General features: G+C 39.4%; 1 protein-coding gene across 7 annotated transcripts in view; it reads right to left on the reverse strand.

The window, feature by feature from the left end:
• Positions 1–6578: 6578 nt before the first annotated feature.
• Positions 6579–12924, reverse strand: part of ttll7 (tubulin tyrosine ligase-like family, member 7) — an 86934-nt gene continuing 80588 nt past the window's right edge. For 5 of the 7 annotated variants that reach the window (XM_008408043.2, XM_008408050.2, XM_008408045.2 and 2 more), the window contains 2 exons: positions 10462–10566; positions 7053–7142 (listed from right to left, as the gene is read on the reverse strand). In XM_008408043.2, the coding sequence (XP_008406265.1) occupies positions 10484–10566 (83 nt within the window). In that variant the 3' untranslated portion in view covers positions 7053–7142; positions 10462–10483. Of the gene's footprint in view, positions 7143–9819; positions 9950–10461; positions 10567–12924 lie in introns of all 7 variants that reach the window. The other 2 variants (XR_533603.2, XM_008408047.2) reach the window with 2 other exon arrangements.

The following is a 12924-nucleotide window of genomic DNA, read 5'->3' on the forward strand; positions in this document are numbered from 1 at the left end:
TAGAAGACAAAAAAAACATAGTTGATGGGTGGATCAAAAGAGAAAACACTGCAGGACTYGCACCAAACCAACCACCATTAAAATTCAAACAGGACAAACCAAGGGTATGGTGAATAACATGCACTGAGTGGAGCTGCTGAAATTGTGTGTTTTTTGGCTACTTCACAGCATAGCAGAGCTCTTTCCTTTGCCTTTTTCAAGGTTGCTTTCAGGATTTGGTGAAAGAAAAAAAATATAAAGAAGTCGGTATAGTGGAGAAAAAAAACCTCATTTTATAAGAAAAATAAAAACAGATGTGAGGTCTATTTTCCTCATGTTTTTTTTTTTTTTTACTAAATGGACAGATTTTTAACAGGTTTAAAATTGGCAATAAGTCAGACGGCCTTTTAAGCATCAGATAATTTTTTTTTGTTGTTGCTGTTGAAACATATTTTCTTACAGCATTCTTTTTTTATTATGTGAGAAAAGCTTATCCCACCCCATAAATTTTCTTTGTCATGAAAATGAACCAGCATGACAATCTACTTAATATATGCACATTTTACAAAGTCTGTTAAGAGGTGTAGTATTTGTTTTTGTTTTTCATTTGCACATATATTGTTGTGCCTGTAAATATCAGGGGCCTATAAATAGCGGTCATCATATTTATAATATTCAGTGGTTTTATTTACATTAAATATAAATGTGAATTTGTTTATGAGTTAGAGAAAAAATCTAACAATAGTCCTAACATTACTAATAATATTAACAAATGTTATAACTAAAGAAATAGAACATTTTTAGACAAACAGAATAAAACAAATATTAGTGGGGGGGGGAATCATTTTCAATCAATCTGCTGAATCTGCTGAATACAAGAAACAGAAACAAACTACAAACCAGTTTTCTTGAGGAAAAACTAAAACCTGACATTCATACTGCATAAACCAGACTGAAAAGTCTCCTCATCAGTTGCATAAATGTAATCAAACCAACCACTTTGCTGCAGAAAAATGCACAGTAAATAACCCAAAGCAGAGGGACATACTGAGCAAAGACCGTCCTGGCTTCTCAGTGTGCTTGTGTTTATCTGTTGGTTTATGTGTCAGTTACTTGTTGGACCCCTGCTGAGAGAAAAGATGTTGTAAACAAGGCACCACGCACAATGTACTGCAGCGGACATCAGAAAATGTGTTTCCTTTGAGAATACACACACACAAACACTCAAAACATGCAAATTTTACCGCAATATGGCAGACATGAGGCCCAAAAAACTAACAAAACRACTGTGAACATATGCGAACATGCCATGCACACATATGCCAACAAGACAGCTCAGTTTGACTGCTCATAGGTGGAGTAAAAAGCATTGATTATCTGTTATTAATGCCACATGTCAAGCTCTTGGACGGCTTGGTAGGGGTAGCAATCTGTTTTCTCAGTTGGATGGATGCAGAAACAGAGAGCAGGACTCAAGACTAGAAGGATGGGTTTGAGCACCATAGTTACGAAGGCTTAAAACACTTGCCATTCTTTAAATCTCTCTGAACAATGTCCCCGACTCGTTCTGTATGTTCTTTGGTCTTTGTGACACTGTTCGCTAATATTTTTCCAACAAATCCCTGAGGTCTTCACAGCACAGAACACTTCCAGTTYATTCACTGATTAGGTGACTTTTTTCAGGAGCATCAAAGTAAGAAACGTTGAATACAAATTCAGAAGTTATTTTTTCTAGAAATGTATATGTAAAAATGTATCCCGTKTTATTTTTCTGCCACTTCCCAATTCTGCACTTCTCTATGTCGAACCTGCACATAAAATCTAAGTGAAATGCCTTTTCACTTTGTGGTTCAAATGTGATAAAATGCAAAATAAAGTTAAGGGCTACAAATACTGTTGCAAGACTTTTCGTAAAGTTACAACACGGAATAGGGCAGAGAAAGCTGACTATACAGTGTTTGCTGCAACAAAGCAGAACAAACACACACACACACACACACACGCACACGCACACACACACACAGTCACTGTCAAATAAAAGCTGGAGACAAGCTTCATTTGTCTGATAAAAAAAAGGTCACTTCTGCCCCATGAAAGCTCGCAGACCACCACCGGATCCTCTTTTAAAGCTTTCCTGGAGGGGATAAGGAGGGCAGCTTGTACACCTCACTTTCACTGCCGTAATTACAGAATAAACCACGCTGCTCTTTTTCCTCCATGTCATTTGAAATAGTGGATTAAGAGCAGATTTGAAGCTTGGCCATCTGTGTTTTGAAGCAGAGTGTGCTTCCTTATCTCATCTCAACCATCCACCTCTCACACAGCTCCCAGTCGCCTTTTTTTACTCTCCAAGCCTGAGAGGTTGCTCGGCTTAGGACCCTGAAACTGGGTCATATGGGTTTTGCTGGAGACTGTAAGCAAAGCTGCCTAGGCCACACACAGGTAAGGGAGAGGGGCTTGGAGCAATAGGTTGGATAGGTGACAAGTATGAAGTTCAGGATGGAACAAGGCAGCCCTGTTGATGGCAGAGATATTTTTGGACACTGTGCGAGGGTTGTGGTGCCAGACCTGCACTGCCTCTTTGCTCTCATCTGGTTTCGGGAGCCAAGGCAAAGGCCAGAGGGCTCGGAGGTCAGACCCGGCATCTCCTCTGCTGACAGACGGGAGGAGGAAACTGTACAGGATGCTGCCGTCGTAGGTCTAAATAAAACCGACACGGCTTTCCTTCCACAAACACACACACGGCGAAGCACAGGGGGCAGGTCTCAGGTCAAGATGGAACAAGAAGGACCGTCTGGGTACACACTCTCATTACAGTGGCGAGTGACAGGTCAGGGGTATCGCCCGTCCGCGGGGGCTTCTGCTGCGAAATGTGATAGTGCTCTGAGGTTAAACCAGATAGCCTGAGAGCAGCTTCAGTAATGGATAGCAGGTGGACAGGAAGTTTTTATCCATTACTGTTTTGCAGCGCATACATGTTGTAATTAGTTCTGCCTAATTCGCCCTGCTTCTTTTAACCGCTTCCATTACAGCACTACAACGACATACAATGCAAACCTGCACTAGATAAAGAATAAAAAAATGGATCTTCATCCAGGAAGCGGCTCCATAGGGATTTTTTTAACAAGCAATTTTCACACAATTCCAGAGAAACCCAAACAAAAATAAGAAACCCAAACAAAAATATTTAGAAGATTTTCAATTACACTCTTCCCTTTTTTAATTTCTTAATTTTAGCTATGATTAGAAAAATAAGAATAAGAATGATTAAGCATTCTTTCTAAAATATTACTGTTTTCAGTTATACCAAAGTCAGTCTTCATGTGAGTGAAAGAAAAGATAATCTGGCATTTTCTTCTCAACATGCAGTAGGGGTGTGTCAGCGTCTGTTTGATGGCCCGCATCTGGACGCCGGAGTGTCAGCTCTTTACTGCAGGGAATGAGGGTCAAAATAAGGAAGCCAGCACTGTAAACATCATGTCACAGCAAGACAGCGAGTCGTTGACGAGCGAGGACCACAGGAGCATCCAATAAAACTCAAAAGTGATATGTTGAAGTAGATTTATACACCATTAAATGTGTCGCTGCTCGCCAACTCATTATCTGTTTATCCGGCAAACCTGGGCTGGTGGTGGAGTTATGCATAGACGTGGAAAGCTCACATCTTAAGGGCCATAAAAATGTATGCACTCCTCAAGGATAAAATGAGTTGTTCCTACTGTGCGTCTCTATGAGGTCTGCTGCTGCTTTCGCTTACAGTAATATGGATAAAGCTCTGCACTGATGGTAAAATGGGTTTTCTACTAACAACATACTCCACAATTATTGAAAGTCCTTGGTAAGGATGAGTAAAAACAAAACTTGAAATAATACACAAACTATTTTTACTGCATTTACCATGAACTAAATACACACGCGCACACACACACGCATTTTATTAAAATCAATTACTTCTCAGATTTTTCTCCCCTTTATATACATTTGTTCAAGTAATGTAACGTTAACGTGGCAAATTCCGTGTGGTTTTTATAATTAAAAAAGTACCATTTGTCATTATCTTGCTACATTCAATGCTATTCTTGTTTCGCTTTTTAGAATATGAGTGCAACTTGCTAAGTTGCACTTACTTTCACACAATTCTTTAAAAATGCCACATTTTTCTAACCTTAATAAAATATTCACAACTATATATAATATACTTAGTTATATTTTATATAATTTACCCTATACACTTTGATTTGATTAAAAAATAAAGATATCTGAAAATGTTAAGAACAAAATAGACCTGATTGTATGTGTGCAACAAGCCGTCAAACCAACGTTTTGTTGAACCACCTCTTGATTCAATGACAGCTGCCAATCTTCTTTGATTCCCACATCTTGTGTTGACAATATTTGATTTGATAACTAATCAATACGTCCGTCAAAACATGAGAACATCTTACACACAACCCTCCTCAGGTTGACCCCAGAGTTTATATCAGATGTAAGTCTGGACTCTGCTTAGGCCTTTGCAAAACTTTAATTCTTCTCTCAAGACATCATTCTTTTGTTGATTTGGATTAAGGCTTGAATAATGAATCTCTCTTCTGCTTTCCTTTCCAGCAGAGACCTGGAGGTTTTTGTTCAAAACATACTTGTGATTATTTTTATATCAAACTAACTCTTTGAAAATGCGGGCCAATTTTAAGTTTGGTTTCATCAGATCAGAACATATTATCCCACAGGCTGTAGGGAGATTATTAACCAGGTCTGGATTTTTTTTTTCTTATTTGTTAGAATTGTGTCTTGCAGCCAAACCCCTGTCAAAGTTAAAGTTCATGCCACCAAGAAACTCGCGTCTTATTGTAAATGAAACAGAAACTTAAAATTAATAGCAAGGTGTTTATAATGAAAGAAAAATAAGGATTTTTCAAGTTTGTGCTCCTGTGGCATGATCCCTCTTATCTTTGTCTTTGCTATTGAATCAACATTTAGAATGAATTGTTTTTAATAAAACCTGTTCAAAAGTGATAGGCACTCAATAAATATAATGCAGAGGCCTTTTTCTCATAGTCAGTCTTCAAAATGGGAAATTCCTGAGCAGATRTTATTCAAAAGAAGCAAATGTGCCAATTTTCAGGAACTGCAATAATGGGTTTTTTTGGGGTCACTAAGTCATTACGATAACAATTTATTTCAAGGCTTGTGTGCAACATTTCATGAGGTGAAAATAAAGGCGGAGGCCACAATACTTCAGTCCCAGAATATTAATAATGCATGTATGATCTAGGACTTCAAAAGCAGAATTCATTTTAGTAAATGCATGCAATGAAATTGTTAGATTGAGAAAAAGAAAGAGTTCTAGTTGCAAGATTTCAAATTTATTAAAGCAATAAATCAGAGCATGAAATTGTTTAAACATTTTATTGCTATGTAAAATTAAAAATCCTGTACATTCAATGAAAAAGTTCTACTTATAAATAACACAAAATAAAATTAGGCAAAATAAAAAAAACAAAAAAAATAAAACAAATGGCATCATGATGGGGAAAAAAATGGGGACACTTCAGTTTTTAGCAGTTTCAGCAACAGCATTGCTGCTAAACACAAGTTAAAATGGTTAAAAGTATGCATACTGTACTGTTTAGTACATACTATTATTTTTATAAGTCACACACACTGAAGGTAGAATCCTAAACATATTTTATCATAATTCTATCTATGAACATAAAGGGTCTATAAATGAGGTCCTGCATTGGGCCAAGACATCAGCCTAAATAAAATCCAACATATGAACACATCTGTGAAACCACTGGCATGTGCTTTTGGACAAAGGCTGCAGCTGCTTCCGGCATAAATCACTCCTGTTACAGTGCAGTAAGTGAGAGCTGACGAGTCTACTCACTCGGCGTGTTAAACAATCTCTGAATCATGACGCACATCCTTGTTGTCCTCAAAACATCAGCACTGGGGAAAACAAATGTGAAAATGAAGCGTCCTCCCCACGACAGCAGAATAATTAATGACAACACAAAACTTCAAGTATATCCCAAACTCAGCTCCTTTGTGGATCTAAAGAGACTAAAGGCATGCATTCTCTACTAATGTGCAGCCGCTTTCGCTTTCTGTGACGCACTATGCAAAGTGCATACATATCAGGAGCTAGTGGGTGCTCTCGGTGAGGTTTGGCTCTTCATGTCGTGACTTTAAAGCCAGCTTGTGTTCCAGGTGGCAAAAAGGCTTGGCTTACTACATTGACATTCAAAACGCTTTAATTGGGCTGCACTTAATCTCACACAAGTAGAAACAAAACAGCGTTAGCATTCAAAACACCAAGTTCTTTGCGCATCACCTCTTTCCCAGTTAATTAATTTGAGCTGCATGATAAACAACATAAAGTGACTGTTATTAACGTAAACCATCTGATATAAATTGTGAAATAAATTATAATCCGAGTACAGAAATAAAATTACTAATTAGGAACAGCAAAAAAAAAAGCGTTCTACATCAACGTTTTCAAATAAATCAAAGCTTTGTTGACGTTATTCCCAGATTGCATTCTGCAGCAGAGCTCACTGCATTTGTGAAACACCTTACAAAATAAATAGTTACATAAATAAATAAATCTTGCATTGTTTATTCATTGTTAATTCTTCCTTTTACAGTACCATGACTTGAAACTGTACAGTGAAATATAATACAGCAGTTACAATGAAGACAGAAGAGTGAAGCCGCCTTCTGTTATTACTGGTGCTGAGGAGAGGGACACAGGCAATGGTTAGCTGGTCTGAAGATAAACGAAACTAAAACACTCAACAGTAATCCCAAATCATCCCAAATCATCCATCATATTTTTCTTTTCTTTTGGATCTTCCACAAGGCGATTGGGATGGGTTGAGACCCCAACCAGTGCCCAGAGCTGCCTCAAATTCACATCCATACTGGGATTACTAAGATCTGAGTTTGGCTTGGGTGGGAGTCATGGAAGAGGTGGGAAGTGGGGGGGGGGAGGTTGAGGTCAAAAGGCGAGGTTTCGGCAGCCAGGCTTGCCACGGTGACCTCAGAAGTGGTCCATCCTGGCGGCGTAAAGGCTGCTGGAGCGTGGCATGGCCGTGGAGGCGCGGCCAAAGCTGGACGAAGGCCACTTCATGATGAACTGGGAGATCCCTGGCAGCAGGCACCTGGACAGACGGACACGAACGAGGGATGGAGGGATTAGGGGAAGAGGATGAACATAATGAGAGGATTAGTCCCGCAAAGGTCACAATTTAGAGGTCGGGGCGCTTTGATAGGCGCAGAGACGGCATATTGCCCAYTTTTCATACATTGATCTTTATGGCCATCTTCATTTGCACTGCTCATTTTTAATAATGGCTGGGGGAAGTCAGGATATTATGACACCTCTTAGTTTGAAAAAAGGAAAAAAAAAAGAAAAAGAAAACCTAGAACTTAAAGAGAGCGATCCATATTATCACAGGCATCTCATGAAAGATGTATAACAAGAGTTACCATTACCACAAAATACTTTTTTTCTAAAAATACCAGATAATGTTGATTTTTTTTTCATGTACAGTGCAGCAAAATGTGCTTCATGCCTTACAGATTCCTCTGCTTTTTCCTTTTTGTTGTTGATTTTAATTTACTTTTTTTTGGCACATGTAATTGTTTAGTTCATCAAATAAGTTTTAATATCAGACAAAGATAACCTGAGTTAACAAAAAAGCATCTTCACATAGTGATTTTGTTTAATAGTGGGGAAAGCCTATCCAAATCAAGATATCCCTGTCTGGATAAGTAATTGGTCCCTAAACCTAATACCTGGTTGCCATGGAGGCAACAAATGTAATCAAGCATTTGCAAAGATGCATATTTTCTTAACATAAATGACCAGTTTATGTTCAAGATCCTGCCATGGCATACTGTTTGAATTAAAGTCTCAGCTTTGATTAGGACACTTCAAAACCTTCATTTTGCTTTCATTTGGAGATGGTGCTGTGCATTGGATTATTGTCCTTCTGTATATGTCAAGGTTGCTAGAGTTGATGACCAGTCCTTCTCCTTTTGTATTTTGTTTTTTTTGGCAACACTTTATTTGAAGGGGTGTGCGTAAGACTGGCATGACACTGTCATAAACATGACATAACACCTGTTATGAACATGAAGGAGTCTTAATGAATGTTTATGACAGTTGTCATGAAGTGTCATTCGGTAAATAATGACACTTTTAATGCAAAATTGCTCTAAAAGTTGTATTGAAAGTGTCATTATTTACCAAAGGACACTACATGACAACTGTCATAAACATTCATAAAGACTTCTTTATGTTCATGACAGGTGTTATGTTTATGACAGTGTCATGTCAGTCTTATGCACACCCCTTCAAATAAAGTGTTACCTTTTTTTCTACTAGAGTGCAGATATGTGGTTCTATTACAGCAATTCATTCAGGTCCTGAAGAAACATGGGAGACACAGACTATCACACTACCACTACCTGTTTTTGATTTTTTGCTGAAATATATATATATTTTTTTGTTGTTGTTGTCCGTGCTACTAATTAAACCTGACCACAATCACACTTCTGTGTGCACAGTTAATAACCCTAAAGTGAACTGTATGCTCAGAAGATGAATGCTGACGTCACACAGCAGCACACTGTGCAACTTTTGTTGTGAAAGTCTGTTTGGATGCGTAGTGATGGGACTGTGATGTGATGTGCTAAAAATTCAACCATTTTTTATGTATAGATGTATTGCGTCTGGCTTCCACTGGTGTCAAAAGATGATGCTTGTCTCATATTAATTACATAAAATGAGACAGGACCATTCAGTCTGCAGATGCTTTGAAAACATTAGGATAAGTATAGCACAATCAGATTTTTTTGGGGGGCGTGAAAAGGTCGGAATTGGACCGAGCACACTGCCATGAAAAAAGTCGAATGTAGGTCACACATGGGCAAGCAAATCAGATTTGGGTCGCATTCGCCTGCTGTGTGAATGTAGCCCTTGTTTGACGTCGCACGTAAAAGAGCAAACAGTTTCCATAAAATGTTCCACTTTTGTCTTTCTGGTCAAAAGAATGTTACTAAATGTTTTGAGGATCACACAGGCTGTTGTACTTTGGTCAGGAGGGGCTTTAACCTTTTTGTGTGTTTTATCATCTCATTTGCCCTTTATTTGAGAGCAATCAGTCAAGAAAGCAGGTTGCGAGAGAAAGGGAAGACATGCCGCAATGGTCGTTGGGCTGGAACTTGATCCTGTGACGGCTGTATTGAATACCAAGACCTCTGTATATGTGTTGCATGCTCTACCACCTGTCCCACCGCAGAGCCCCAGCAGGGTCTTTAACCTTGAAGCTCTTTTGCCCATCTATTTTTTTTTTTTTAAAGGTTTTCTTGGTTCTAGTGGCCTTAATTTGACAGTTGTCAGACAGGGAAGCAAGTCGAGAGAGAGAGGAAAGACATGTGACAAAGAATATTGGGCTGGGACTCGAACCCATGATGGCTGCGTCAAAGACAAAGGCCTTCGCATATGGGCCAATTGCTTTACCCCTGATCCATAGCAACGTCCTTCAATTTGTTTCCCATTGTTGAATCACCATTAGTCAGGGGAAATGTGATTTTTTTTATTTTTTATGACTTCCTGGGTGAATTGTCAATGCATCCTGAGAAGTTTTGGGAGGCTGGAAACTCCTACGACGGTCCTCCACAGCTCCATTTAGGAACAAAAGACTTAGACATGAACTTGTAAACAGACTGACATGTCAATAGCTTTGTATTTGTGTGTTAGTGTTTTTTAGATGGTGGTATAATGTTTTGGTTTTGGGCTAGTTTGGCTTTAATAGCATTATTTCCCTCAACCTTCCTGCGGTCTTTGCAGCAAATGCTCAGGAGGATCGCAGCAGATGTCACGGTCAGACAAGGGCAAGGGCAGGGGCGTGGGAGGAAGTGTCTCATCAGACCATCAGTTCCCGAAACAACACAAATAAACCTAGAAAAAAGAGCACGCAGGGTCAGTGCAACCCTGCAGTATGCACGCAAGAAGTAAGAAGCTCTTAGGGTTCAATGAACTCTGTCTCTTTAGACTGTGGGACATTAATAAATTAAGTCAACGTTTGAAAATTTTGTCTTCTATAAAACTAACAGGGTATCTTTCTCTTGATATTGAAATTTGGTTGATGATCTAAAACATTTAAATGTGCCAAAAATTAATGACAGAATAAATCTTTAAGGTGGCAAATACTTTTTCAAACGTGGTGTTAAATAAATTAAAATCCCTCAAAATAAATAGTCCTCTGCAAATAAACTAAGTAACTAAAATGGACAATGTCCTAAATGCCAAATATAGAGAGCAAAAACAGAGTTAGAAACTGTTGATCTACTGTACATAAGCTGCAGGAGTAATGCATTGTGACCCATTGCTGACCTTTGGGGCAGTTTACTTTTAGTTTTTCTATAATTTGACCCTTAAAGTTTCTAGTATCAGGAACAGAAAATCCTCACCTATCGTTGCGAGGCACAGACGTCAGTACCTTTCTAAGACTTTTCTATGACACCTTCCACCGAGACAGAGCAGTGAGGCAGCTCCTGCTAACAGCGTTCCAGTACCTGAGAATGAGACCAGTGTCAGGTTGGGATAGAGTCAAGGAGTTGTGGGAGGTGGGGGAGGTTCTGGACCCTTCCCCCGTCTGCCTTCGTTGCTTTAAATGAGTTAGATACGGCTGTCGGAGCAATGTCAGATGAGGTGATCAGATCCTGGGCAGGGTTAACGGAAGCTTAGGCAAATGTCGGGGTACTTACTTAAAACACATGAGATGGAGAGTTTTAAAATTCCACTCTGATAAGTCTGAGCAGTGATTTAAATTTACAGGCTTTTCCAGCAAACTTATATCATTGAATTATACATTCAGTGACCCTATTTTTTACATCTTTAGTGAGGATCTTTATTTAATAAAAAATACATCTAATGCTCGTTTAGTTAAACAAGTACAATGGTCACAAGAAGGAGCTCCCTGTGGAAGTGTTTAAGATGTGACAATCTAATCAAAAGGAACCCATTGGGGCTGAGGATTAGAGTGGAGGAATAATATCTTCTTTAAACCATGTGTGGCGATAGCACATTTTTCTCTGACAGCTCTCGTTTCTTGTGAAATAGCTCTTGGACAAATTAGCTGAGCAGCTTCTCCTGAAGTCGACTGGAAAGGAGAAGAAGAAGAAGAAAAAGAAGAAAAAAAAAAGAAAAGAACAATGTCGCTAAGGGCATTTCGTATCAACAGAGCCTCAAACCCAAGAGAGTTAGGAGGGGATTCATATTAAATTGATTTAGTCCAATGAGAGTGTCCTTGAAACAGCTTCAAGTGGGTTGTATGGATCCCTGAAGCACAGAGTCTTCATCTACTCCTGGACTGGGTGAACAATGGCTCAGTGTGACGCTTGTTCTAAAAGTTCTGCACTTCAGCCACTGAGAGGTGGGGAAGTTCTGCTTTCAGCCTTTCATACATCTATTATGCAGCCTAAAGTGCAGTGTTTTCGTTTGGTTTTTTTACTCTGCAACAAATGATTTCATACAAAGATTTAAATGTTACAAATGAACTTGATTTTTGCCTTGTTTTCTTTGTTTGTTTTCCCATTGCTCAGCTCCATGCATTCTGTCGCTTCCCCCAAAGTCAGCATGGAAAAGGAAGAAAGAAAGAAAAATATTGAACATTCATGTAGGGCTGAGTGTGTGTTCTTTGCAGCTCCTCTGCAATTCACTTTGAGAATATTCAGCTCATAAAAAGAATCACTCTGGCAGTGGTGAGATGTGGGGAAGGCGGAGCGCCTCTCACGTCCAAGCGGCTGCTGTCTCTGCAGGCTACATTTAATTGGACCCTAGTTCGGCATCTTCCAGGTTCGTCCTCCTTTTGATCACAAAGACGGCCAGAGGGGGAGGCTTGTTCATGTACTTGTGCTTTTGCTTAAATCCATCAACAGAGACACGAGCTGCGACTTATGGATGCAAAGTTGCTATAAACTACTGTATCTCCTGACAGGCCAGTCTATAGTCATCCATTGGGACGTGAATGCCACGGCGCATTAAGAGAAGGCCAGAGAAAACAACATATCATGACTAAGGATGGACGCGGAGACTGCAACGACAGCTGACGCAATCATAAACCAAGAGGCTTCGGCGTCTCAAAGGTTATTCGCTGCCCACATTGAGCTCAACACCTCAATTAGCTCTAATTACTGCCACACTTTTCAGACAAATGAAAGTTAATAGAATTTGAAACTTTTGTCATCATGAGAAAATGAAGTCTTTTGGTATTGCCAGTAATTCCAGGCTTAACAAGAAAGTCATTAGTAAGGCTATTTGGCTACTTCCTCTCATCAGCCCACACAGGCCCACTGAGGGTCCTCCAGCTCATGAGGGTTTTGACACACTTGATCAGAGCTCTTCACACAGAAGGGATGTGTTTGAACAGGACCAGGCAGGTGTGGTCAGTGACAGAAACCTGGCGGATCCCAGGTAATAGACAAACTTGGATCCACATGGAATGCTGCAAAGAGGAGACCTAATCTGTTTACACACTGGATACATGAGGGAAAAGTATGATTTTAAAGAAATCAAGTAGTCAACAGTAAAAGTATTCATTCCCCTTGGATTTCAAGTTCAGTCAGATTTTACAGAGGATATCTGTTAACATCATTTTGCAGACTAATTGTAGCTGTAGGTTTAGGTGCTCTGTTACGGTAAGGTGACCCTCTGCCCCATTCTCAAGTCTTTTTTTCACCACTTCTTTGTATTTGGCTTCGTCAATCTTTTGATCAGTTCTGAGCTACCCCACCCCTTCGTTAAAATAAAATCCTCACAGCATGTTGCTGCCAACATTAATTGAGTTGGGGAATGTGTTTGCCACATTCCATTCTATACCATGTTTTTGTTGTGTTCGATAGATGAATGGTGTAGAATTTAAAATGGGACTT

Source organism: Poecilia reticulata, linkage group LG4, assembly GCF_000633615.1.
Source record: "Poecilia reticulata strain Guanapo linkage group LG4, Guppy_female_1.0+MT, whole genome shotgun sequence".
In the NCBI taxonomy this organism is placed as follows: Eukaryota; Metazoa; Chordata; class Actinopteri; order Cyprinodontiformes; family Poeciliidae; genus Poecilia; species Poecilia reticulata.